At 27.3% G+C, this 26,475-nt stretch overlaps 4 protein-coding genes and 1 long non-coding RNA gene across 7 annotated transcripts; 3 read left to right on the forward strand and 2 right to left on the reverse strand.

The window, feature by feature from the left end:
- The first annotated feature begins 569 nt into the window (after positions 1-569).
- LOC105428666 (LITAF domain-containing protein) lies at positions 570-5,936 on the forward strand. Of its 3 annotated transcripts, none has more exons than XM_011641092.3 (4): positions 570-868; positions 1,724-1,848; positions 1,945-2,101; positions 3,011-5,936. In XM_011641092.3, exons 2-4 carry the CDS (start codon positions 1,734-1,736, stop codon positions 3,114-3,116), a joined length of 378 nt encoding a protein of 125 aa, XP_011639394.1. In that variant the 5' UTR covers positions 570-868; positions 1,724-1,733; the 3' UTR covers positions 3,117-5,936. The 3 variants fall into 3 exon arrangements, with proteins under 3 accessions (XP_011639394.1, XP_088933627.1, XP_025074406.1); XM_089077501.1 differs by lacking the exon at positions 570-868 and adding an exon at positions 906-1,147; XM_025218621.2 differs by lacking the exon at positions 570-868 and adding an exon at positions 906-1,062.
- Positions 5,937-7,088: 1,152 nt separating this feature from the next.
- LOC105428664 (alpha-tubulin N-acetyltransferase) lies at positions 7,089-18,035 on the forward strand. Its single transcript, XM_011641091.3, has 9 exons — positions 7,089-7,230; positions 7,315-7,976; positions 8,685-8,834; positions 9,218-9,389; positions 10,615-10,756; positions 11,573-11,672; positions 11,769-11,856; positions 12,231-12,277; positions 17,030-18,035. Exons 2-9 carry the CDS (start codon positions 7,873-7,875, stop codon positions 17,319-17,321), a joined length of 1,095 nt encoding a protein of 364 aa, XP_011639393.2. The 5' UTR covers positions 7,089-7,230; positions 7,315-7,872; the 3' UTR covers positions 17,322-18,035.
- On the reverse strand, positions 17,562-18,522 carry LOC105428665 (uncharacterized). The gene is made up of 2 exons (XR_016139023.1): positions 18,192-18,522; positions 17,562-17,901 (listed from the first exon to the last, which is right to left on the reverse strand). It is a non-coding gene; the product is annotated as an uncharacterized LOC105428665 (long non-coding RNA).
- Positions 18,523-19,163: 641 nt separating this feature from the next.
- HBS1 (translation elongation factor EF-1alpha (GTPase) HBS1) lies at positions 19,164-24,037 on the forward strand. Its single transcript, XM_011641088.2, has 9 exons — positions 19,164-19,388; positions 19,752-19,817; positions 19,997-20,299; positions 20,379-20,417; positions 21,955-22,504; positions 22,571-22,800; positions 22,899-23,094; positions 23,216-23,421; positions 23,494-24,037. The coding sequence occupies exons 1-9, from the start codon at positions 19,346-19,348 to the stop codon at positions 23,946-23,948; spliced, it is 2,088 nt and encodes a 695-aa protein (XP_011639390.2). The 5' UTR covers positions 19,164-19,345; the 3' UTR covers positions 23,949-24,037.
- Positions 24,038-25,041: 1,004 nt separating this feature from the next.
- Positions 25,042-26,214, reverse strand: LOC105428661 (selenoprotein K). The gene is made up of 4 exons (XM_011641087.3): positions 26,054-26,214; positions 25,910-25,994; positions 25,716-25,790; positions 25,042-25,630 (listed from the first exon to the last, which is right to left on the reverse strand). The coding sequence occupies exons 1-4, from the start codon at positions 26,070-26,072 to the stop codon at positions 25,537-25,539; spliced, it is 273 nt and encodes a 90-aa protein (XP_011639389.1). The 5' UTR covers positions 26,073-26,214; the 3' UTR covers positions 25,042-25,536.
- Between the last annotated feature and the right edge of the window lie 261 nt (positions 26,215-26,475).

The following is a 26,475-nucleotide window of genomic DNA, read 5'->3' on the forward strand; positions in this document are numbered from 1 at the left end:
AAGACTGGCTGTGCTCCGATATCCATTGAATTATAATTGTCAGTACATCGAATAATGGAGCAATATAGACGTATAATGATACAGTTACAATAGAGATTAGGAGACGACACATAATTGCTGCACTGGCTATGATACATTTATTATTATTACATTACATTACATTTATTTTTACATTGATTATTTTTATTTATTTATTATTTATGTTATTTATTATTATTATTTATTTTTTTATTTATTAATTTATTTATTATTTATTTCATACATATTTCTGGCGCTGCCAAAGATGTCCATTTCATAATTTTAAAATTCTATAATAAGTATCTGTATATCTTTTATAATTTCTCTTTCACTGCATCGGCAACACTTTTCTAGCGTTACTTCGCTATAAGTTCGATTTGGTCAAACTTTTCAGCATGCCTTCGCTAGTTTGCTGTATTCATCAAAAATCGATGGAGAGAGGGTAAAAGCTAGCTTTGCTTCGCTGCATGAAAAAGCAGCTTTACTTCATAACTTGAGCCATAGATCTATAGTATTGAATACTCCTTTTCCTTTAGATGGAAAGAGATAATAGATGTATCGTATCTTCTATCCTTTAGTTTCCGAAAGTACACGATAAAGGAGAATGTAAGATATTACTCTCTCACTCTATCATATAGAAACAGAAGGATAGAATATTATTCTCTTGCTCTGTCAACTCGGACCTCAATTTTAATCAAAAGGCGTATCCAGTACTATAAGATCTATGATTTGAGCCAAGGCCAATAAGAGGAGTGAAGAAGAGGAAAAGAAAAAACGAAGTCGATATAAATCGACGCGACTTCACACAAAACTTGAAAGTAGTAAAATAGGATATTTCGATATCATATTCGTACGTATATTCACCATCCATCAATTATACCTATATTCACAATTTCTTTCCGTTTATACAGAAGTATTATGACGAATAATTCGATACATATTGTATGCAAAGTATGCATTATCTATAAAAATCAGAGACGATCATTAGAGACCTTATAGTTAAACGAGAAATTCAATTTGTCATTTTTTGTCAAGGATAGATAGGTAATTAAAATATCACGTGATTGAGTGATCTTGATTTTGCTACACGCTGTGGAAATCGAAATGAGGCGAATATATCATTTGAAATGTGCATAAAATTTCGCAATAAGTATTCCTAGTTTGATTTGAACCATAATTTTAAGTGTAAAACGCGTCACTCATTTTATCATATACATGGATTTGTTTAGATTACTTGAAATTTAGCATTTTCTTTTGTTTCCTTTTTTTCTTTTTATAGCCGAAAATTACAACTTTGATCATAAAGTAATAATCAATTTTAAACAATCTGCAGATCTTATCAATCTCCAACTTTTTAATGTCCTCGAAATGACTCATCTCTATTTTTAAAGTGTGGCGTATCATGTTACAAATGTACGACTAGGCAACAGGATATTTCGTTATTTAATAATATTTTGCATTTTGTACGATATAAATTGAAATAAAATATTATCTGATCTAGGTTTATCATCTTGATACATTATTATATAATAAGAGTTGGATTCTATAAAATATATACATGGATATTTATAATCATCTATTCTATAAAAAAATGTGTGTGCACTTTACAAAATCTAACAAAAATCGCAATATTATTAAATTAAATGAACAGTTAGTTCTTGAGTATTTTTATATTATATAGCAGTTAAATTTTTTATATTAACAGATACAAAAACATGTATAAAAATGGACCACCACCACCTTATGAACCTCCACCTTATGCACCACCTGCTTATTCTCAAAGTGTAGGAGGAGTTCCTCCAGCTAGTCCTTTTACACCAGCTCAAACTTGTAAATAAAAAAGACATAAAGAACAATATGAATTAATTATTGATATGTATAAAGCATATAATGCATATACAATATTAATTATCTGCATTTTTGTAGATGCAAATGGACCTACTATAGTTACAACTATCGTTCCACTTGGACCACAATCGACTCATACAATTTGTCCACACTGCCATGCTGAAATAGATACAACAACAAAAACTGAACCTGGCATGATAGCTTATATCTCAGGTGTCATCATAGCATTGTTAGGGTAATTATGAACATATATAATAAGTGTGTGTGTGTGTGTGTGTGTGTGTGTGTGTGTGTGTGTGTATATTTATGCATACACACATGTGCATATATACTATACATATCTCAAACTACTGATTTTTTTTATAACTTTACATGTTTCATTTCATTCTTGACAGTTAAATATCTGAAAATCACCACATGCGCGCGCATGCACGCACACACGCGCGTGCGTGCATATATATATATATATACTATATATATATATATATATATATATATATATATGCATATATCACATTGAATGATTTCATTTTATTCTTGACAGTTAAATATCTGAAAATTACATGAATCTAAAAAAAAAATAGACAAGAGTTGTAGAATTTCAAAGAAACTAATATTAAATTATAGATTTGCAGATGGCATTCGATTTTTGTCGTGAATATAATTTTTTAAAAACTACTTTAAAAAAATGGAATCGTATAATTCTTTTTACATAAATTCTCTAATTATTCTGGATAAAAGATAAAGCTATAAAACAATTGATGGCTTATAAGATATTTTATATTTCATTAAAATATGAAATATAAATATTTCAAACTACTGATTTTTTTATAACTTTACTTTTTGTATTTAGAACAAGTAAAAAAATTGTATAAAAAATTATATAATAAATTTTGTTTAAAAAATATCTGTAAAAAAATATCAACAATGAGATCATCTGCGAATAAACGAATCAATAAACATGTTATCTCCCTAAAATTACAATTTATGTTAAATATAATTTTTGCAATTTTGTGATTTTCAGATTTATTAAGGATAGAATATGCATGTGTATATGCATATGCATATGCATATGTTTATATGTATATTATACAAATGTGAGATATAATTCATTGAAATATATAATTATTTTTTCTTATATTAGATGTTGGTTTGGTTGCTGCTTGATTCCATGTTGCATCGATGAATGTATGGATGTTCACCATACTTGTCCAAACTGTAAAGCTTATTTGGGACGCCATAGAAGATAAGATAATTTCTGTATTCACATATATTGCGTTCAATTGTTGAAATGCCTTTACAATATAATTCCAATGGATATATTAAATTTGATTTTAACTATATTTTGAATAGCTCTCTGTAGAGAATACTATAAAAAATATAGCTGCAATTTATAATCTTTATAACAAAGAATGCACAATAAGTAATTACAGCTATTCTATATAGCTGGTTAATGTTTATAACAACGCTACTGGCTGGCTGGCATCATTACTTTGTCATCTTTGTGTTACTCGCTTCTTTGTTGCTTGCATTTTGATAATGAATATATAACTATAATGTAATCTAGTAAGTTCACTCCATGAAAGAATATGGTCTGCCTGAATCTAATTATTCAGACCATGTTAAAATTGAACATAAGAGTATATGTATTACAAAAATTTGTAAAAATGAAAAAATGATTGTTATTATTCATAATAAGGCCTCAAATAACAAATTTATCTTTATTAAAAATGTCTCAAAGCTAATCTTTAAAACATAAGTCTTTTAGACTTTACTGTCTTGAAGACTTTTTTGAGGGATTGAAACATCTTTAAGATGTTTTAGAATGTCATAATATTCTTTTACTATTTCTTGATTTTGTAATGGCGAATTGAAAATAAAAACCTAATAAAATGATCATATGAATGACTATATAGAGATCAAAGATATCGATACATGAATTTAATGATGATGATTATATTATGATTAATATTTGTAATATTTTATTTCAGGGTGATTATATCATGAATATAATAGAATTAAATCTTCTGCCAATTATATAATAATATAATAACATTATATATTACTATATGAGGATTTTGCAATCATATATATTTTAAAAATAAATTATATATAAAATAAATTATATATTTAACATTTAATTGTAATGAGTGCTATTGACGAGTTCTATATATTTTAAATAAAGTATTATAAAAATTATTATAGTAAATACATAATTGATAATAAAGAATTTAATCCTATTGTATTTATGATATAGCGTTTTTCAACCAAAGTGTTGCAGATTTTATTCATTATCAAAATGCAATAAAAGAATATCAAGATAAAATAAAATCGAATAATTCTATTGTATATAATTTAATATAAAATTGGACAATTCTGTTGCATATAATTCAATATAACTTCTTAGATAATTTTTATAAAAATATTTATCAGGCGTTTGCATAGCACTAATGAAATTGTGTGCAAGATTTTGTGCTGGGGCATATAGCTTCAAAATGTTTATGAATAATTTTGTTGTGAAAATAAGAAACGTATACTTCCATATTAATAGATTTGTGCTTCCAATATCAATCAGGATGTCTATCTGGAAAAACTTGGAAAACTTGGAATTCTTAGGAAATTTATTTATGCCTTGAAAAATCAGGAAATTCTCAGGGAATTTTATTGAAAATCAATGAATTTCTTTGAAGTTTCTTTTTCTAATATTTTGCTTTTATAATTGGGGAGTTTATCGATTGAATTGTTAACGATAATAATCATGGATGATAACAATGAATTATTCACTCTAAATATAAGAGCATACTGATTTTACGATTAATCCAATATTCAGTATTGAAGACAACGATTCGTCGTATTAAGTTTTGTTTAATAGATGAATCTTTATTTTAATAGAATATTATAAAAGATGAAGAATTTTTTATCGGTTATGTAATTTTTTTGTTTATAATTTTTAAAAAAAGTTTTTGAAAATTTTATGCGATATAAAATATTTTTTAGAGTCCTTATAGAGTTATATAGTTTTTTTTAATTTTCCAAATTTAATTATTGAAACGAATGATTTTTAATTTTATGATTTATGAACTTCTATGAATAGAAAATATTAAGGACTTTGCACAATAAATATATTTATTTGTAAAATACATTTAAAAATATTTTTATTTTACTTGGAATTTTTAACAAATTACCTTGAAAAAGAAATTGATTACCTTGAAGAAATTTTTTCTCTGGTTTGAGTAGACATCCTATTGACATACTTAATCTTTCATTCATTTCTGTCAGTAAAATATATAATCTTTATAATAATCTATATAGATTATTTATAACATTCATTTTTAAAGATCAATTTGTTATTGATTAGGAATAATGTTAATTTTAGATTCCAATATTGTGTTTATATTTGAAACAGAATATTAAGATTGGTAAAATTATTAAGTTATTAGATGCAGCTACCTTTATCTTTACTCTGAGCCGTCCAACTTACAAAATAAATAATGATATTGTGCACTTTAAATTTTTTCCTATAAATTTAAATCTTAATTTAAGCCTTAATTAAGTATAGATCAATCGCCAATATCTTAGCGCAGCTTATTGAAAAATAACTATGTATGAAGATATTATGATGCGAAGAATTTCGAAAAAAAATATATTTATAATTTATATCATGAAAATATAGATCATTGAATAGCTGATGTACGATTATTTTTAAAGAGTTTGATTAGAAAGATTAGAAACTTTATGCTGAAAGATAGAAGACATATACATGTGTCTTCTTCTTCTAAATACATATCCATATAAAATTTATTATTTTGTATATGCAAAAGTATTTAATTTAACACAAACTGCAAGTTATTTCGATCAAATACTTTAAATAATGAATTTGAAATCTCATTAATAAAGTAAACTTGATATTATGTTTCAAGAGCAAAACTTATAATTATATTTGTAATTTTATAGACTAATTTAATATAAAAATATTATTTCGCGGATATCGAGTAATTAAGAATTTGATATAGTTATTGTTTGCAGCATGTGCCTTAAATCAAAATTGCAATAAAACTTTAAACCTTCAATGTATGTGCTCTTATTTACAACCTCTATTTTATTATTTATATAAAAAAATTATTAATAATAAGAGTGTATTAACAGATAAATATCATTGAATTATTATCTTATCTGGAATAAGAGTAAGTGGCAGTCAAATAAGGACAATGTGTAAAATTGATGTATGAAATTAGATTATATTGTTTTTATTTCTCATAGTATTTATCTGGCTTTATAACAAATAAAAATACATACAAATTCGAAATTAATTTTGCTCATATCACGAATTATGTGCTATTATTGTTAACGGATTTACGACACAGCTCAAATCTAATAAATCGATAATCAAATTTTGAAATATTTCAATCAGGAATCGAAACTCATTTGATTATTGCGATAAATATACTACAGTGCTATTGCCTCAGTGATCGAAAGGATAAGATATCTGCTCTGTGAGCGAGTGATCCAGATGATTCGATTTCTGACTGGGTGATGTTTTTCGCAATAAGAATTTCTGATAAGGGACAAAGGGAGTGATTAATCGATTTCAAAATTTGATTATCGATTTGTTAAATATTGGCTTTGAGCAACACTGCGTCGTTAAAATAATGGTACGTAATTCGCGATATAAACAAAATTAATTTCGAATTTACACATATAAATACGATAAAAGAAAAATTAGAGAATGTCTGTTAAGGAGGAATTATTCTTTGAAAAAAATTAGTTTTTTATATATAGAAATATAATTTAAATATATTCTGATAAAGAATGTACGTTTGTAAATTGTTATACTTTGTGCAACAATAATTTCTATTGGTTACGCCATGTTTTTACAAAATTCGTTTCGACCAATAAAAAGGAACATGTGACCAGATTCATTCTTATAGGAACACCGCAATTACCGCAATTTTGCCATTTGTCTGTAAATTGTCTGTTATGCGCGCATAACTTGGTGCGACTCGGGCAGTTTTTATGAGAAAAATTAAATCTGGATAGAATCAATGAAATCTTGTATAATTGATATTTTGTCGCATTTTGTAAAACGCGATGATAAATTATGTACAAATTATAATTGCAGTTGATTATTATTTCAACTATAAAGATCAGATTTTTATCAGATTTTTATATGTAATCGATATGTAATCGATTTTCTATCTGTCGTCTGACAAAAACAGCGTTTGATATTTAAAAGCGCTTGTTTTATGTTTGAACGAATCGCCGGTCGCTTTCTCGTGAAAGGAGAGGTATGGAGGTCGCTTCTTCATGTTTTCACGCAAACGGTGACGATGGTGAGGTGGGTATCAGTCGGTTGTGAACCGTGAAGTGAGTATGAGTTTATGTTAGCTCTGCGTTATTAAGAACCGATCGATTTCAGAATTGCTTTTCTCACTCGTTGCTCTTTTATAGCTGATCAAATTAGTTACGGAGCGTCTTTATGTATGATATAGATGACGAAAAGTGATCGCATTGATATACACGAAGACAACCTCGGGACAAGACAAGTTCAGAATATAAGATTATTAGAAGATAGAAAAGAATGGGACAGTCGATTTTATAATACATTCACGTGACAAGTTATCATGTGAAGATTAACAATTTAATACAAAATTCGAACGAGATTCTACATTAGTCGTAGAAGCTCATCGCACGGATACGAGAGAGAGAGAGAGAGAGAGAGAATGACAGGAGAAAAGAGACAAGAGGAAGAGAAAAAGAGATAGAAGAATCGATCAATGTGACAATTACACATGAAGTAAAATTGTTGCAAAAGATTGCATAAACACGACCATATTCAAGACAAGCCCTATTGTCGCCCCAAGTGAACGCAGAATTGAAAAAAAACGGACTCGTGGTCATCTATTCAGACGAGACGTGGAACGCGGAAAAAGGAAACGAAACGGAAACGTTGTGTATAAGGAAGCAACAGAGAGAACGGTGACACAATTTTCCTGTCATATCGTCGAGATGGAGTTCAAGTTCAACGTAAATAAAGTGTTGCCTAGAAAGATTAACAAGGTCACGTACAACTTGATACCGGAAGATTTCAAGGGCGATCGGCGCGAGTTGAAGTAAGTACTCTCAAGACTAAAGTCCTAAAATAATTCTCTCGGCTATTAATCGTTCTACATGTATTTAGGCGTATGTGTGATTTTGCGAATGATTTATTTGATATACCTACATCTATAATATAGATTTTATATCTATAAAATATAAAGAAATTTGTACATTGGATATGCGTTGTACTTAATCATAATCATATAACGAATTATCAAAGCTTATGACATATACATAGATAACATCTTTCATATGGTAAAAATGTTTTCCTAATATGATATATTGATATATTATTTTCCAATGGATAGGATAGGTTTCCATATGCATATAGATTTCATACAATTCAACAACTTCTAATGAAAAATATGTTGATACGAGCAATTTATTGATAAATTTATTGACAAATGGCTTTTCTTCTATCAATAATTTATACCTTATATTACTAGTTTAATTGAATATTGGAGATTTTACTTGAATTTATTAAAACATTTATTTAAAATTTATTAGTATAAGATTAAAATTTTATATGTGGAATAATGCTGCACTCAATTAATGCTTTGATAAGCATCTGATCAAAATATCATAGAATATAATAAATACATTACAGTATTCATCTTTAGCTTGCAAATGCTGTAATATATGCTTGTTATGACATATATTACAATGCATTTACTTTATTTAATTGCTTCAAAAATAAATAATAAATATTTCTTTTTTTCTAGTGAATGTCAGAGACTATTAAGTAGAATATTGGATGATATGGGTGAGGCATCGGCGAGAGCTCAAGGTCTCAACAAATCCGTTACGAGTGCTCTGAAACTTCGAGATACGGATCACACGGTTTACCTTCTCGTAGATAATAACGCAAATAAGTAAGTCCTTCTTTCTGCACTTATGGATTTATTTGAAATACACCTATACAGCACAAAGCTTAGATATAGCTCCTAAGGAATTTAAATTGCTGAGGAGCTTACAAAATTCGACTAAATAAGCTCACAGGGAATTCATTTCGCTGAGCTAAAATACCTGCAAGATTTTTATATAAATATTGTATAAAATATTTAAGAATAAAAATGAAGTTGAAATTTGAAAATAATTTTATTCATTTATTTTTTATCATATCGAATTTTATAATATCCTAAGTAGCAAGATGACGTCATTATGACAATGATTTAAAGGTGTAACATCCTCCAAAGTCATCTTGCAGAAGATTATGATTCATTCATATATAAAATGCGTGTGCTTGTTTTTTTAGCGGATTCGGCAGCGTGGTGGGTTTACTGAAAACAGGATCAAAGAATCTGTTTTTATTCGATGAAACAGGGGAGCATTATCAACTACAGGCAAGATGCATCTTAGATTTCTACGTACATGAATCGCGACAACGAATGGGTCTAGGCAATATTCTCTATCAACACATGTTACATGTAAGTTTAGTGTACACGTACTTGATCTTTAAATTATACTAAATTATATTAATTAAATTATATTAATTATATTTAAATATTTGCCAAAAGAAATATTTAATTGTAGTTTAAATTGATATATAGTTAATGAATATCGATTAATTTATTAATTGATCGATAATAACTAGTATAGTTAAGAAAAACTATAATTAAAATTAGTACACATACATATTTTTTTCAATCCTTCAGATAATCAAAATTGAATTTTTGATTGAAAATCCAAATGATATTTTACGCAGAAAAATATTAAATACAAAAAGAATAATTATTGTATAAGAATATACTAAATTTTTTATTTGAAATTTAGTATGATTAATGTTTTATTTACACAGAATATAAGTGATGGAATATTAATATTACATTTCCAAAAAATGTGTTTGTCAAAGATAACTGATATGTCTGATGTAACATTTTTTCTCATTAATTGTACGTTCATAATAATCGCAAGAAACAGGCTATTCTCAGAAGAGAATTTTCGCTATGATGTATCATATCTTTGATTTATCATATAAGGCATATTACTTCCAGAAATAGAAGGCATCGTACGCAATCATAATTTAGATTGTTAATGTTCCGTGCAAAGCAGAAGAATGATAAGTAAAATGATCATATGTTAATTTTAACCTATTCGCAAAGTAACAAAAATAAGATTTTTGTGTCACCCCTGTGTGAAAAAAAATTTCTTAGATTTTGATATAATTTTAGTATTAAGGATTTTGAGGTTGCTGAATCCGAATATATCAGAACTTCAAAATTCAAAATGGCGGATTTATTATGGCGAATTCAAAATTTGGGAAAATAATTAGGTTCTTATAAAAATGATTATCCCAAATTTTTCAAGGTTGATTTGGAAAAGCCACATAAGCAGCAACTCACCATTTTAATTTATTTATTTTAATATTATTTAACGCAAAAAGAGAAACAAGAACAAAATACAAGATTACATCATTGGAAAAACTGATTAGGTATTGATATGTCACAGGTATCAATAATCGCAATTGATTCATTCTTTTACGATGTCATATCCGTTGTACTGAAAACATTTATGCATTTTCGAAAACATTTATGTTCCTTCCTCTTATTCTTTATTCAATAATACGCCCATGTGTATACATCTGATTATTTTTCTTCTTCATACAATCTTGGCCTTATACGTCTATATTTGATAAAATGATTTCGTTCATAGGAGGAAAATGTTAGACCAGTGAAATTGGCGATAGATCGACCATCGGAAAAATTTTTAGCTTTTCTACACAAATATTATGGACTCTCGAAGATTATTCCACAGAATAATAAATTCGTTGTTTTTGAAGGGTTCTTTGATGACGGTACGTAATTATTTGTTTTGTATGTATTTTTGTTGAATTACACAAATAGTAAATTTTAATAAAATAATTTATATCTTTGAGTACTAAATATAATCTGTACAGACAATAAAGAGACTCATGGACACATACGGTTGGATGAGATTTTAAGCACCTATTTTTTTTTTATTTAATTAAATAAATTTAATGAATCATTTCTAAACTTAACTGCCAGCCATTTACGGACTCAAAAAACATAATAATTGAATGCTATGTCTAATTTCCCAATATCTTGATAATAATTAGAAATTTGTAAGAAATATTTTTAAGAAGGTGCGTAAGATACTCGCTCGGGAGATCCAGATTCGATCCTTGGCTGAGATAATATCTTTCACATTAAAAAAGAGGGACTCTAAAAATGGCCAATTTTGGCTACACCTTTAAAACCTAGTTAATGTGTAATTTTTCATATCCAAAGATCATACATTCATGAAAAAAGCTTATTTACTTAAAAAAGCTCAGAAAATCTTCCAAAATAATAAAATAGGTTGTTTGAAACACTTTGAAACACTTTCCAAAAAAATTTATTTCTAATGAACGATGATAAATTTCAAAACTGATGTGTTTAAATTTAATCGATGTTAACACATTAAATACTGTAAGATTACATTACTAAGAAGATCCACAAATATATATTTTTATATTTATACACATACACAACGTGCACATACACGTTTATACACACGCATGCATACACACGTGCATACGCGCGTGCATACGTGTATGCGTCCATACGTAAATATTAAATTCTCATCTGGCATTATATTTCTATTTTCGTAGAGCGGAGATATGTGAGGAACAACAGATACAGCCTACCTCCCAAAGCAAACTTGAATGAGAATATGCCAAGTAATAATGACAATAGTGGAAAAAACGCTAGGTGCGTCCGATTAAACATCATGTGATTAGAAAACGCTAACTGTGAATCGTAAATCATTTGTGATTATATAAAAGAAAATGACATATTTATTTTCAGTCTCAATGCGGTCCCATGTGTGACATCCGTTTCTCGTGGCTCATTTGGTAGATACGCAGCTGCACGACCGCCTTGTTCTATGGCAAATGTGAGTGTAACATAAAGAATAATATAAAGAAATAGCTGAAAATGTTCTTTTTATTGTTGTCATATATGTGTATATTTTAATTATTAATTTTTCATAGATATAGTAATTATTTCATAAAACTTATGTATTAATGTATGTGTAAAATATATGATATATTATAGAAGAAAGAGAAAGCACAAAATATATCTTTTAATATTTTTAAAATTACGAAGTTTTGAAGTTTATAATGATTAAAGCTTGAATGTAATATTACTTTGGAAACTAATCATATAATGTTGGTTGATTTTCTTAGCTTTTCTCTTTTTCTTAATATTATAACAATACAGTGTGACTAATTCTATATATGTTCTATATATATTGACATTTTCTTTTAGATAATTCATAACACAGCGGTGCTTGGTCAATCAGCCGAGCATACCGGGTGAGTAAAATTCTCGCACTGGTCCTTGAGTTGCTTCAAGTCTGTTAGTTTATAATTTTAGTTAGTTTATAATTTTTTTTAATATTTAAAGCTCCTGAGTAATCAGTTGAGAACTCCGCGTTGACGATAGCGACGTACCATGAAAAATAGAAGCCCATTCACCCTTGTTCATCTTTACATAAGTGACATGTGAACAACGAAATTTTTTATTGTAGCTATTTTCGTTATTATGTGTTTAATCGTGCAGATATGACTTGTTTCGTACTTACCAGATTCATAAAAATGAGCGGCAGCTAAAATTATCTTTGGACATTATATGTGAAAGCATTTTTTCCACTTCTTTCAACAGCTGTTAAATCATGTGTTTTCTGCTTGAACAGGCTTTGTTTCATATGCCTTTTACAGCTATTTATTGACTGTCAGGAAGAGAAAGGATAGCAGCCGCTTTTTTCACAAGTATCTTAAAGCCATATCAGTGTTATTTTAGTCAAATATCTTTTTATCTGCAAAATTATTGCAATAAACTTTATTGTCATTTCTCGCCTCTGACGTCACGATTCCAATATGGTCACAGTGACTACTCAGGAGCCTTAATTAAAAAATTTGTGTAATAATAATATTCCATGAGAAAAATATCCTTGCATGCAATAATATATTTTTAATTTGCTAGAAGGTTATTCTTTTATGGTTTTAGAATGGAAATTTAATTTTTAGGAAATTTAAAGAGAAATTTTTAGTTATAAATATAAATTAGATTAATTAGCAGATGTAGCACGTTTTAGAAAGCGGAATTGTAAAAGAAAATTTATGAGGATGTATGTTGCTTGTATTTATATTTTTGTATTGTTGAATATTTTTATTTTTATAATGATTATTACCAAAGCTTTAATTAATTTTATTAAAAATGTATTTTATTAAAAACATATGCTCAATACATTTAAAATACTAAATAATCCGGAATACTTTAAATAATTCATAGTGATGATTATATTGATGATTATTAATCTGACTTCATTATTTGCAGTATTGAAAAGTTCATTTAGTTAGCAGATATATATAATAGTATACAATAATGATTTAATAATATTAGTATAATGTCGAAAAGTACAGCTTATTGAAACACTCTTTTTACACTAAACATGAATTTTATCTCTTATCGGAGCATATTTAGATATATCTTTTCGGATTATCTTAGGTTTATTTTCTGTTCTTGCGCTAGGATTGCATTAGAACTGAACTGAATTGAACTAGTGCAAGCCAGAACTGACAGTGTATGCAGACAAGGAATAGAAAATGTTCTAGACGGTATAAAATAAAAATGGTGTCTCATATTATTTATACGGAAATATTAGATTCGTCTGATGAAGATGAAAGTATAAATGCAATTCCATCATTAGGACTATTCATAATTGAAGATAATGGTACGAAATATTTTTTAAAATACTTATATCTTTATATCTTTTTTGATATTGTAATTTATTTTTTTTATTTATATTATTATATATATTATTTATTTATTTAATTTAATGTTCAATTGTTACGATTTTTAATTAATTAAATTGTGATTCGTATATCATTTTATGTTAGTGTTGTAAATATTTAAGAATTATGCGTGGATTCTCGCACTATTTCAAGCTCTGTTTTCTGTAGCTGAATTAATACACGCTGATGCTTGCACTGACTCTAGATCTAGTGCACAGCCAGTTCAATGAACTCGTGCATGAAGTTTGTTGCACTGGAATAAGAAACAATGCCATTGACATCATTTTGGAAACAGAAAATGGTACACTTTTTGAACTAATGTAACCAGTGCAGGAACAAAAACCAACCTGTTGATTACTCAAATTCCAGATAGATTTCATAAATATAAAATGAAATTTATTGATCTTATAGATCTATATTTTATATTAAGAAAACATAATTAGTACGAAACCACAAAAATATAAATCGACAATAGTTATAAATAAATATATTAAAAACAATCATGGCATAGTAGACAGCTCATTGGTCTACTGTGCTAGGTACGTTCCGGTTTGATTCTCGTCAGAGCCAAAATATTTACGCTCGTTTTCTTTTCAAAGACAATGGCAAATTATCGAAAGTAGTCTTGCCAAGAAAATCTTTCTATCAAAATTTATCGTTCGGTGCTAAATAATTATAAAGTATATATATATATATATATATATATATATATATATATATATATATATATATATAGTGATGGAAGAACAGTTGCAATACTTTAATGGATTTAGGAATACATTAAATATCCAATAAGAAAATTGGTTTTATGGAGATAACTAGGAGAGGAATTCTTTAATTGGATATTTGTTCCAAAATCCATAAAAAATAAAAATGTTGGAACTATTCTGTCCACCTGTGTATAATCACCATGCGCATTACAGGTATATGAGAGAAATCACCACGTTCGGACATGAGCAATAAGACTAAGAGAGATATTAAAAACGTATCTTCATTGATATTACATAATTTTATGACAACATATGTAATGTTGTTTTTTTAGTATTATTTTTTTCACATACTCTAATCGTAATATATATGCAGAATAACTAGAGAATTTACGTAATATACAAACCGAACAAAATTATTTTTTCAGAAAAAGTAAAAAGTAACGCCAAATTTAGGCGCTCCTAATTATTTTGTGTAAAAAACCTATTTTATTTATGTATCTCTATATCAATAAATAAGTCGTTTTATTCTATAGATGTAAAAAAACTGACGCAATTTCTAATTTCATATATAAAATAAAAAAAGATTTATAAAAATAAAAAGGTTTCATTATAATACATTACTTTGTAGTTGTCAGAAAATTTGATATAATTATTATATTTGTATATATTGTATATTAAAAATTCTGATACATCAAGTAATACTAAATCATATAAAAGATTTGATACAAAAAACTAGCATTAACTTATAAGTGTCAGTAAAATTTAATATTAATAAAATTATAAAATTATATTATAAAATTTAATAATTATTATCCTTATAATCATATATATGAAAAATTTAATTTCGAAACCTAGATACATCAAATTTTTATATTTTAATAAAACCGTATACATTGTACAATACTGAAACTATTTTTCAGTAGAAGTTAAATTCTTGATAGTTAAATTTTTCATAATATATTATAAGGTTTAATAATTAAATTTTATTGACAGCCATCAGTCTTTTAGATCAAATATTTTATATAGAAGTAATAAAATATTTATTTACTGATATCGAGATAATTAAATAAAATGTACTTTTTACATAGAAAATAATTAGGAGCACGTGAACTTGAACGTTATTTTTTAGAAAGACAATTTTTTTCAAAAGGGTAATTTTGTTCAAATGTTACATGTTTTTCTAATAACATTAATGAATATTTATTATTTATTATTTATAATTAACAGGTACATATTATAAAAAATATTAATATATTTATATTAATAAGTGTTGTTTGTTTAATATATACATTTATATATGTAAATATATATATATATATATATATATACGTGTGTGTGTGTGTGTGCGTGTGTGCGCGTATGTTGTGTATACATATATATATATATTTTTTTGTATTTCATATAAATATATTTGAAACTTTTTAAAATTATTTAAAATTATATATGTTTGAAAATTTCTATATATAAAACAATAATTTTTTATAAAAAAATATACAACTTTTTTTAGTGTTATTACGTTTTTCTAATTTACATTATCAATTTTCGTCTAATTATTTCTTCCAAATATTTCTTCCTGATATATATATATATATATGTATATGTATATGTATATGTATATATGTATGTATATACACACAACACACACACACACACACACACACACACACACACACACACACACACACACACACACACACACACACACATATGCATATAATTGTACCATTTTTAATTAATAGTCCATGATGGTGAAAAATAGTAAAAATAACAAAAAAAAAGATTATTATATAGAAACCAAAGATTTTTGGCTGAGAAATGCTTGTATTATCTATTTCTGTTTGAAACACATTTGAATCTAAAAATTTAGTTATTTTATAATTAATTGTATAATACATGATATTATATTTCAGCATCATAATTTATGTTTACAATAGAAATTGTATAATTTTCTCACGTTTTAGAGTTTATTCATAAAGCATATTAAATGCATATATAGTTGTATGAAAAAAACAAACTTTTACTTTTACTATATTTTATTATCATATATTATATAACGTAATGTTGTAAAAATTCTAAAATTATGTTTCTCTTTCTCTCAGAATATTTTGATAGATAAAATAAACTTTAATCTGTTTAAATTATACATCTAAGTTTCTATTTGTTTTAAATATAAAATTTGTTCTTTAAATATTAAGTTAAAATTATTACGTTAAATGTATTTGATTTAAATTTTGTAAAATTAAAAAATGAAAAAGTGATTTAAAAGTATGTACGATATGCCTTACTTTATATTTTTATACCTCTTAATTTTGATCTTTTATTCATTATTTTAATTTATGATTAATACAAATTCAAATTTTTGTCTTCATATTTTCATAAATTTGTTTTTGAGTTAGTTTTAGTTTGCATAAGTTCAGTATCTAGTAAACACAATAAAATCCCTGCTGAGGAAATAATTGCTACAAATCTGTTGAAATTCAGGACAAGATAGAGGAACATATAATTGCTATCGATTTTTTGTTTGTATTGTCATGATTTGTTGGGCAAGATGATTTTTCAGTAATGAGGACTACGGCAGTAGTACGTCACCACTTCCACCATTGAAGTTGGAGCGACCACGTTCTCTGAGCCTCTATTCCGAGGAAGAACAAAAGCAACGTAACCTCGAGATGAACACTGTTCCGACACCCATTATACCAGATAATCAAATAAAACCTTTCATCCCTGCCTTGCTGGAAGCAGAAAAAACCGAAAAAAACATAAAGCCGCCATCATGCGGTCAAGAAGTAACTACGAGCACCAATCAGCATGGCCATTTAGATCTCAAGTTTTATCATTCACCCTTGTGGTGAAATGATTTAATATGTATTTATTTTGTTTATCGTTTTTTGAAGGAATTTTAAAGAGAAGTGGATCAAATTAAATTTGATTTGTTCCTTTCTTATCTCTGACTAAATATGCGTAAAAAAGCGAGGTTTTAGTTTTCATATTTAAAATCAAGTTGATGAAGTTTATGATTTCATCAATAAGCTAATCGCGAGTTCGATTGAGTGCGCAGATTAAAGTCTGTTGTACATTAATCTATCTAGATATAAAAATATAATATAAATATCTTTATTGATAAAATGCTCAATATAGATTTCATTAAACAGTGTAATTAATTGTGGATGCTTTCCAGCAAGTGACATAGAAGACACAGTGTAATATCATGTTCAACACGGAACATTCCAACAGTGACACAGTGACACTATTCAATACAATAAAAATTTAAGTTTTAGCGTGTAATGCACATCAATACCATCAACATTTCAACAAATTATTTAGTAGCCATGCTCATTTTGGCATATAATCTAATATGAAGATTGTATCGCATTATATGAATGATTCCATGGGCGAAATTAAGTTTAGCTCTTGATCCAATATTTTTCAAGACTAGCTGAAAAAGAAATTAATGTGCTAAGTAGATTATAATTATAGTAAAATCTCTATTTAAGAAACTGTCTATTAAATAAACTATGATTTTATGTTTCATATTATGTAATTTCTAAATAAAATTTAAAAGACAAGGCTCCTGAATACTCAGTTGAGAACTCCGCGTTGAGCAATGTAAAATAGAAGCTCATTCATCCTTGTTCATCTTTATATAAATGATATGCGACGAAATTTTTTATTGCGGTTATTTTCGTTATATTCTTAATCGTGCAATGTGATTTGTTTCATACTTATCAAGTTCGTAAAAACGGGTGGCAACTAAAATTATTTTCGGACATTACATATAAAAAGCATTATTTCCACTTCTTTCAATAGCTGTCAAATCGTGCGTTTTCTGAACAGGCTTCATCTTACATGCCTTTTACAGTTATTTATTGATTATCAGAAAGAGAAAGCAACCGCCCATTTTCCGTCCAAGTATTTTAAAGCCATATATTAAAGCTATATTAGGTGTTATTTTCAGTCAAATATCTCTATTTGTAAAATTACCGCAATAAACTTTATTGTTATTTCCGCCTGTCACAATTCCAATATGGCCGCGGTAACTACTCAGGAGCCCCTTAATCTAAAATAATAATAAATATATAATATATATAAATAATATAATATATATAAATAATAATAAATATATAAAAATAAATATTTTTATGAAAAATTCAATTTATCTTATATAATTTATTTTTTTGTAGGATTAGATAGTAATTAATTAAAAAATTAAAAGTTATGTAATAAAATTGAAAAGTTCATAACTTTTAATCTAATTTAAACATTTTTAAATATAAATTTTTAACTTTAATTATTTTAAAACGCGTAAATTTTAACTTATTAATTTTTTTTTAAATACAAAATTTGGAAGCGTCTCAATTGACCACGTTGCAATTGAACACAGCGACCAATGCCTGGAAATTTTCTGTATCAACCAATCAAATAATTTTATTTTAAATTGGCCAATCGACAACGTGGGCAATCGAGCGCTACGCGATTAACACTCTGTCGGCCATATTGAATTTTTGCAAATGAGCTGAAAACTTGATTGGCTGACATTGCACATCCCTCGGAATCTTTTTCTTAAGTCCCGGTCAATAGGTGATTTAAGCCTTAAGCCATAAGAAATTGACCAATCAAAGTCGATTATTCTCCTATTCTTCGACTATGATTCGTCCATTTCTTATGACTCAAGACTTAAATCGTCTATTGTAGACCAGGACTTAAGGTCACCTTTCTTCTTACTATCATGGCCGTAATAACCAGCTGTAACCCGACCGTAACTATCGCGGTATATGTTACCGTGTAATTTATAATTTGGTTTCACGTATTCGAAAATGTACATAGAACTACGTAAGTGATCTCTCACCGTCGCATAATTTTACATCACGTGTAAGATATGTCGCGACATCGAGACGTCCGTTCTATGAATTACTCAGATGGTAGGTAGTACCACAATATGCGTTATGAATTAGTTCATTTTGCCAAATTTTTAATTATTAGGAAAAGAATTTCGTGATTATAATTTTTTTAAGATAAATTTTTTAATAGTAATTTTCTTTTATTTATTATTATTATTTTTTTTTTATTTATTATCTTATTAAAAATATGTATGAAAATTGGCAATTTGTGTTTCATCATGCTTCTAACTAATAGCAATAAAGCAATAAATAAGTAATAACTAATAAATAATTAATAGCAATAAAGCAATAAAAAGAAGCAATAAATTTCAAATTGATTGCTTCTGCTTGTCCTATATTTTTCCTGATGTATTATAAAAATAAAACATGTATTTTTTTCTCCAGAGTATGACGGCTATGATGATGTTTATGGACATTCAATGGAAGATGATTATTGTGTATCACCTAGTGGTATATATTTCATAATTTTTCTGGTACTCTTAGGCTGTGTTCCAAATTTATTGCTAAAAATTTATAATTTATGTAATGTGCATTATATATTTTTACTACTAATAATCAATTTTGGAACATAGTCTTGATATATAATAAAATAGTCAGTTTAGTAATTTCAAATATTATTATATATACAGTGGAACAATTTTTATTTGATCGAAGCAAACAACAAAATATTGCTTCATTCATCACAGAACCAGATATAGTAGAAGATAATGAAGATATTGATGATCCTTTACCAGTCTCGAATGAGTCTCGAAAATATAACTTTTCTGAATTAGAAAGAACTAAGTTAATGTCTTGTTTAGAAACAATTAGAAATGTTATAGGTGATACGGTACCTGATTCTAAATTAAAAGAGAAGATTATTCTATCAAATTTTGATGCAAACGTAGCACTTGATGCTATTTTAAAGGAATCATCACCGAAAAATATCTCTGGTATGCTTATTAAGTCATAATAGATTTTAAAACTAAAATATCTGTTAATACATCAGAAAATCTTGAAATATATTTACAGATTCAATGGCGAATAAGGAACAATTAGAACGATATCCAGGTATATATTGTATAAGATCACATTTTATATGTATTCTATATTATATTAGAATAATATGAATATTTAGAACAGTTTAATGATTTTCCTTTCTCTTTTTTCATGTTTTCTCTATTGGACTTCATCGGTAAGGTAAGGTGTTTTAGTTGATAAATCTAACACATCTATGTTTACAATACCTAAATTTTCTTTCAACAAACAACATAATTTATTTAAAGATTCTACTTTGATTATGCATCAACCAAGTAACATAAATAATTCAAAAGATGTAAAACATTCCCGGAAAACTTTTTCATCATTAGCTGAACTTATTTCTCATCATACAGAATCCATAAATTTAGAAACAAAAATATCTTCTCAAAATGATGCGAATGAACAGTCTTCCAATTCTTTAGCTGCTTTAACTGCACATTTGCAAAAGTCTAATATAATTAATAATAATAATAATATAGAATCTGAGGAAAGATACCAACCATCAATCTCACAATTTGTTATTCCAAAATTACCTATTAAAGAAAACGATAACGAGAAAAGAAATATACAATTACCAAAATTTTATAACAGTAAAAATAGTAAAAGGCAGTTAATATCTACAAATATTTTAAGCAAAAATGAAATTGATTTGCTCCAGAAAGATTTTTCAAATATGGATATCACAATTCCAGAAAGCATTATGAGAAATACAAATTCGGAAAAAAGATTTAAAGATTCAATAAATGTTGTAAATGACATTTGTACTCTATCATCTGATGATTGGATTGATTTAAGTACTGCTCTTAAGGAAGCAGAATTTTTAACTGTCAATGCTTTTAGTAAAACTAATTTGACTACTTCAGAAAAATATTATGATATGCATAATTTAGAAATATGCATTGAAGATGATAGAGTAACACCAAACATGTTACCCGTGACTTTAAATTTATGTGCCTTGAGAAATGTTAAACTCCCGTGTATAAAAAAAAATGTTTCGGTATTTGGAAGAACTTTATGTAGGAAATGGAAGATCAAAAAACCAGTTCTTAAAGTCATTGTGCAACATTATAACACAGTTAAACCTTTCGATTTTTCTATTCCATATCAATATTCAAACCGACAGTGAAGTGCATCTAAAAGATGGAATAAATATTATTATATATAGAAATATTTAGAATAACATTTTTTGAAAAATATATGATAAAAGTATAATTGTATAATAAAAGAGATACTTAGATTTTAATTATATGCTTTTATACTTTTAACCATATGACTAATTAGCTTTTATTATTTTATATTTATAATAGAAAGAATTAAAGAAAATATTTTTAAATGAGTTATATGATATATGCGCGCGCGTGCGTGTATGCCATACACAATGATGTTTCATACTATAATAGTATAATGCTATGATCTTTTAAATATCATTTCTATTATTGGATATTATTATTTAATTATAATTAATATTATTTTTAATATTAATATAGTTATGTTTATAAATATTATAGTTTATCTTTCTTCTCTCCTATAACCATCTTAACACATCTGAGAATAAATTTCATGATAGGTAAATTATCACCAAAACCTACGTTAAAACTTACAACACCGTCTACTGTAAAAGTTGTGCCGACTGGAACAAAACCTGTTGTAAAGGGTTTTGATTTAAGTGGTATAGAAAACGCAGATTTATTGAATCCACATTGCGACAGTCCAAATAGATCTAATCGGAATAGTCCTGAAATTAAGCATAAAGAAGATATTGCACAAAAAGAAAAAAGAACAATCTCGCCAAAAATGAATAGTCCAAGATGTCAATCACCTGTATTGAATCATTTAACATCAGAATTAGATTTCAAAGTAAAATCTAATGCATCTAACGAAGAAAAACTGAACATCGAAGCAATATATAAGAATAAAAGAGGTGACAGCAAGGAACAGCTTCATTTAGTGGTTGTAGGACATGTTGATGCTGGAAAAAGCACATTACTCGGGCGACTACTTTGCGATTTAGGTCAAGTCTCACAGAGACTCTTCCATAAATATCAACAAGAGAGCAAGAAAATAGGAAAACAGTCATTTGCCTATGCTTGGGTATTTGATGAAACTGGTGAAGAAAGGTAATTATACAACATATATTATAGAAGATGCAGGAAAATATATCAGTTATAATACAACTTTAATAGAGAACGAGGAATAACAATGGACATAGGCCACTCAAAATTTGAAACAGACACAAAATCTATCACTCTCCTAGATGCACCTGGCCACAAGGATTTTATTCCAAATATGATAATTGGTGCTACACAAGCAGATGTTGCCTTATTGGTGGTTGATGCAACCAGAGGCGAATTTGAAACTGGATTTGACAGTGGTGGACAGACACGCGAGCATGCCCTATTGTTACGTTCTTTGGGTAATCTTCAGTTCTGTAATTTTAATTATAAAAAGTCAACATATTTAATATCAATTATTCTATATTTTTAACTTTTAAAATTCTTGTTGAATATTTAGGAGTATCGCAACTAGCTGTAGTTGTTAACAAGCTAGACACTGTAAATTGGTCTAAGGATAGATTCAATGAGATAGTAGACAAAATGAGTGTATTTCTGAAACAAGTTGGTTTTAAAGATACCATCACTTTTGTACCTTGCAGTGGTTTATCTGGAGAAAATATTGTAACAAAACCAAAGGAACAGCTTTCTAATTGGTAATATTTCAATATTCTCAATATATGATATATTTCAATATTCTCAATATATGATATATTTCATTATATTTAATATATATGGTTTCATCTTATATATAAATCATTTTATAAATAATTTTAGGTATACCGGACCTACTTTAGTTACTGTTATTGATAATTTTAAGTGTCCAGAGCGTCCTGTAAATAAACCATTCCGTTTCTCAGTGAACGATATATTTAAAGGTACTGGATCAGGATTCTGTGTATTTGGTCACATTGAAACAGGTATGGTATCTTTGGGTGACAAAGTTTTAATACTACCTCAGAACGAGATTGCAATTGTAAAAGGTTTGTAAACCAAGTTTATATTAGACTTCTGCAATAGAATGAATCAATATTATATATTACACATTTAAACAGGTCTTCAAATAGATGAAGTTTCAACGGGAAATGCATTCGCCGGTGATCATGTTGTATTAACATTGGCAGGAATTGAGCAGCAAAACGTGGGTATTGGCAATATCATTTGTAATCCGCAGAATCCGGTACCTGTAACGACCTGCTTTCAAGCGCACATAGTAATATTTGCGATAACAAAGCCGATCACGAAAGGTCTTCCAGTAGTAATGCATCAGCAGTCTTTAATACAACCAGCGATTATTACAAAGTTAATAGCACAGCTTCATCGAAGTACTGGAAATATAATCAAGAAAAAACCTCGCTGCTTGTCGAAAAATTCTAGTGCCATCATTGAGGTCACGACACAAACACCAGTCTGCATGGAACTATACAAAGATATTAAGCAACTAGGTAGAGTTATGTTACGATTAGAAGGTACTACTATCGCAGCTGGATTGATTACAAAGATTTTGTAAGTTTGAATGTTTCAAACAAAAGTTGTATGGTTTGATGAGATGTAAATAAAATCTCAAATAATGCAATGCGATTTATATACACAGGCAAATTTTACTTAGATCTGTCATATACATGTATTACTATCGTATTTATACATCATATAAAATAACATATATAAATCCTATAAGAATTGCTACTTTATTTATAATACTATGAGGTATTTCATTCAATTATTTGAGAATTGTTTCTTTTTAAAATATCAATAGAATTTATGATTGTAATATTTAACTATGTGAAAGGAGGGAATCTAAAAATGATCAATTTTGATTGTAAACGACACTTTTAAAACCTATGCAGTTATCATTTTGAGAGTCCATACATTCATGAAAGAAAGCTTAATTATCTAAGAAAGCTCAGGAAAGATAATAAAATAAGTTGTTTGAATGTTTTGTAAAAAAAAAAATTTGTTTTTAATGATAGATTTTAAAACTAGTACACATGCGCGTGTGGCCCCACATATATACACACAACACATAAGGATAATTCATTTTAATCCATTCAGCCGAATATCTTGAAAACTGAGATCGGCAAAAATGTTTCAAACAAAAGTTGTATGGTTTGAAGGGGGAGATAAGATGGTGTCATTGGTTTGACTTTTCCCCAACTTTTTTAGGTAAATAAGCTTTCTTTCATGGAACTTTGAAAATGATAACTGCATCAGTTTTAAAAGTGCCCGTTGACGGTTCACGGCCAAAATTGGCCATTTTTAAACTCTCTCTCCTTTGTTTCATTGAAATCTTTATCTTGTCTCTACTTTTCCTTTCTGAAATGAATGCTATTCATAACACGTGATGCATTTTTTATCATAGATTTTTATTTAAATGTGAGAGTAGCTATATTTATAAGAACAACAGCAAATGCTATAAATAACAAAGACAATCTGAGTAAAAAAATGATAAATAGTAATATTTATCTTGTAATCTTTATTTAAGCTAGATTCTGATATTCATTGTCAGTACTAAAAAGTCTATAATATATGTGATAAAAACTATATATTTTCAATAATGATAATGAATAAAAAATGTAACTTTGATAATAAAGGTAACTTGGTAATTGTTATTGCTTTGCACGTATTGCAGATATAATATAATTCAATGTTTAGTACATATCTAATAAAGATACATAATTACATTTTATCCATTTCTTATATTATTTAATGATAAGAATATAGATTCTCTTATTACATAACAACATAGAAAATAATTGATAAAATAAAATAACTGTATCCATATTCATTTTTTGACATATACATATCGACATAAAAAAAAAGTATCAGATCACTAAGGATTTGCGTTTTTTTTTAATACATGTTGGTTATAAAATTAATATTTTATAAAAACTTATGTACTGAGAACAGTAAGAATAATTTTCAACATATTAAATATTACATATTAACTACTTTTTTATAAGATGTGAAACCAATTGATATAAATGTGTATTGATATAAATGTGTATTGATATAAATGTTTCATTTTCCAATTATATCCTAATTTTAATCTCAATCTATTTTATTTTTTCTTATTAAAATAATTGTATAAAACATTCTTTTTATTTTGTGCAACTGCTACAACCTCCAAAAAATGGAATGTCAACATTGTTTCCTGTATTTGGTCTACCAAGCCTACGTGTTGATGGACGTGACCTACACATAATAAATAATAGCAGAAGTCATTACACGTTTACACGTTTTAATTATTTAGCATAAATATTTCAAACAGATACCATACCCGGAACCTGGATAATAATCTCTACTATATTGATTTCTTGATCTGTTTGTGCCAATATTGACCAGTGTCTGAAAACTATTTTCAGAGTAACGTTACATGTATAAAAAAGAAAATAATACAGCTAATAAATCAAAAAAATCATGATTTGTCGCATAATCATAGATTATAATATTTAAGCAAATTATAACACGTACAACATAATAACCATATAAATTATTCCTGTAAAAAATGCGAAAACTCTTTTTAATCCCCATGGAGTTGATTTCATCACATCACCATCTACAAATAAATTAATATAAAATTTTTTTGTTCACAATAAATAAATTACAATGTATTACCATTTGTTATGTAAACCATGTTCAAAATGACACATTTATTGACAAAATTTTATGTAAATATGGAGTTTTTTATCATGGATTTTCATGTGTATAGCAAATTAATCATCTCATAGATATAAGGATGCAGAGATAGGGCATAAACAGTAAATTTTATACTGAAATGCTTAAGGGCTTAAGGCTTTGTCACATAAAAAAACTTAAGCGGCGTCTACAATGAGACTTTAAGACGTAAGCTTAAGAAATTGGCTAATCACAATCAGTTATTCTTCTATAAATTCTTCTATAAAAGATTATGATTGGCCAATTTCTTAAGTCTTACGCCTTAAAATCTCATTGTAGACACCGCTTTAAGCAGTAACCTTAAGCCTAGTCTACAATAACACAACATTGGGTGCTTTCCATTTAGTGACACAAGTATCGTT

Source organism: Pogonomyrmex barbatus, unplaced genomic scaffold, assembly GCF_055798465.1.
Source record: "Pogonomyrmex barbatus isolate J1 unplaced genomic scaffold, ASM5579846v1 scaffold2, whole genome shotgun sequence".
Taxonomy (NCBI): Eukaryota; Metazoa; Arthropoda; class Insecta; order Hymenoptera; family Formicidae; genus Pogonomyrmex; species Pogonomyrmex barbatus.

What these genes read in the sequence shown, in the direction of transcription:
- LOC105428666 (XM_011641092.3), top strand. Translation starts at nt 1,734, where the DNA reads ATGTATAAAAATGGACCACCACCACCTTATGAACCTCCACCTTATGCA. An exon ending in TTTTACACCAGCTCAAACTT is followed by an intron (nt 1,849 to 1,944) that starts GTAAATAAAAAA and finishes GCATTTTTGTAG; the next exon opens with ATGCAAATGGACCTACTATA. An exon ending in GTCATCATAGCATTGTTAGG is followed by an intron (nt 2,102 to 3,010) that starts GTAATTATGAAC and finishes TTCTTATATTAG; the next exon opens with ATGTTGGTTTGGTTGCTGCT.
- LOC105428664 (XM_011641091.3), top strand. Translation starts at nt 7,873, where the DNA reads ATGGAGTTCAAGTTCAACGTAAATAAAGTGTTGCCTAGAAAGATTAAC. An exon ending in GGCGATCGGCGCGAGTTGAA is followed by an intron (nt 7,977 to 8,684) that starts GTAAGTACTCTC and finishes CTTTTTTTCTAG; the next exon opens with TGAATGTCAGAGACTATTAA. An exon ending in CGCCTTGTTCTATGGCAAAT is followed by an intron (nt 11,857 to 12,230) that starts GTGAGTGTAACA and finishes ATTTTCTTTTAG; the next exon opens with ATAATTCATAACACAGCGGT.
- HBS1 (XM_011641088.2), top strand. Translation starts at nt 19,346, where the DNA reads ATGTCGCGACATCGAGACGTCCGTTCTATGAATTACTCAGATG. An exon ending in ATCACCGAAAAATATCTCTG is followed by an intron (nt 20,300 to 20,378) that starts GTATGCTTATTA and finishes ATATATTTACAG; the next exon opens with ATTCAATGGCGAATAAGGAA. An exon ending in ACAATTAGAACGATATCCAG is followed by an intron (nt 20,418 to 21,954) that starts GTATATATTGTA and finishes ATTTCATGATAG; the next exon opens with GTAAATTATCACCAAAACCT.
- LOC105428661 (XM_011641087.3), bottom strand. An exon ending in ATTTATATGGTTATTATGTT is followed by an intron (nt 25,791 to 25,909) that starts GTACGTGTTATA and finishes CTCTGAAAATAG; the next exon opens with TTTTCAGACACTGGTCAATA. An exon ending in GATTATTATCCAGGTTCCGG is followed by an intron (nt 25,631 to 25,715) that starts GTATGGTATCTG and finishes TATTATGTGTAG; the next exon opens with GTCACGTCCATCAACACGTA.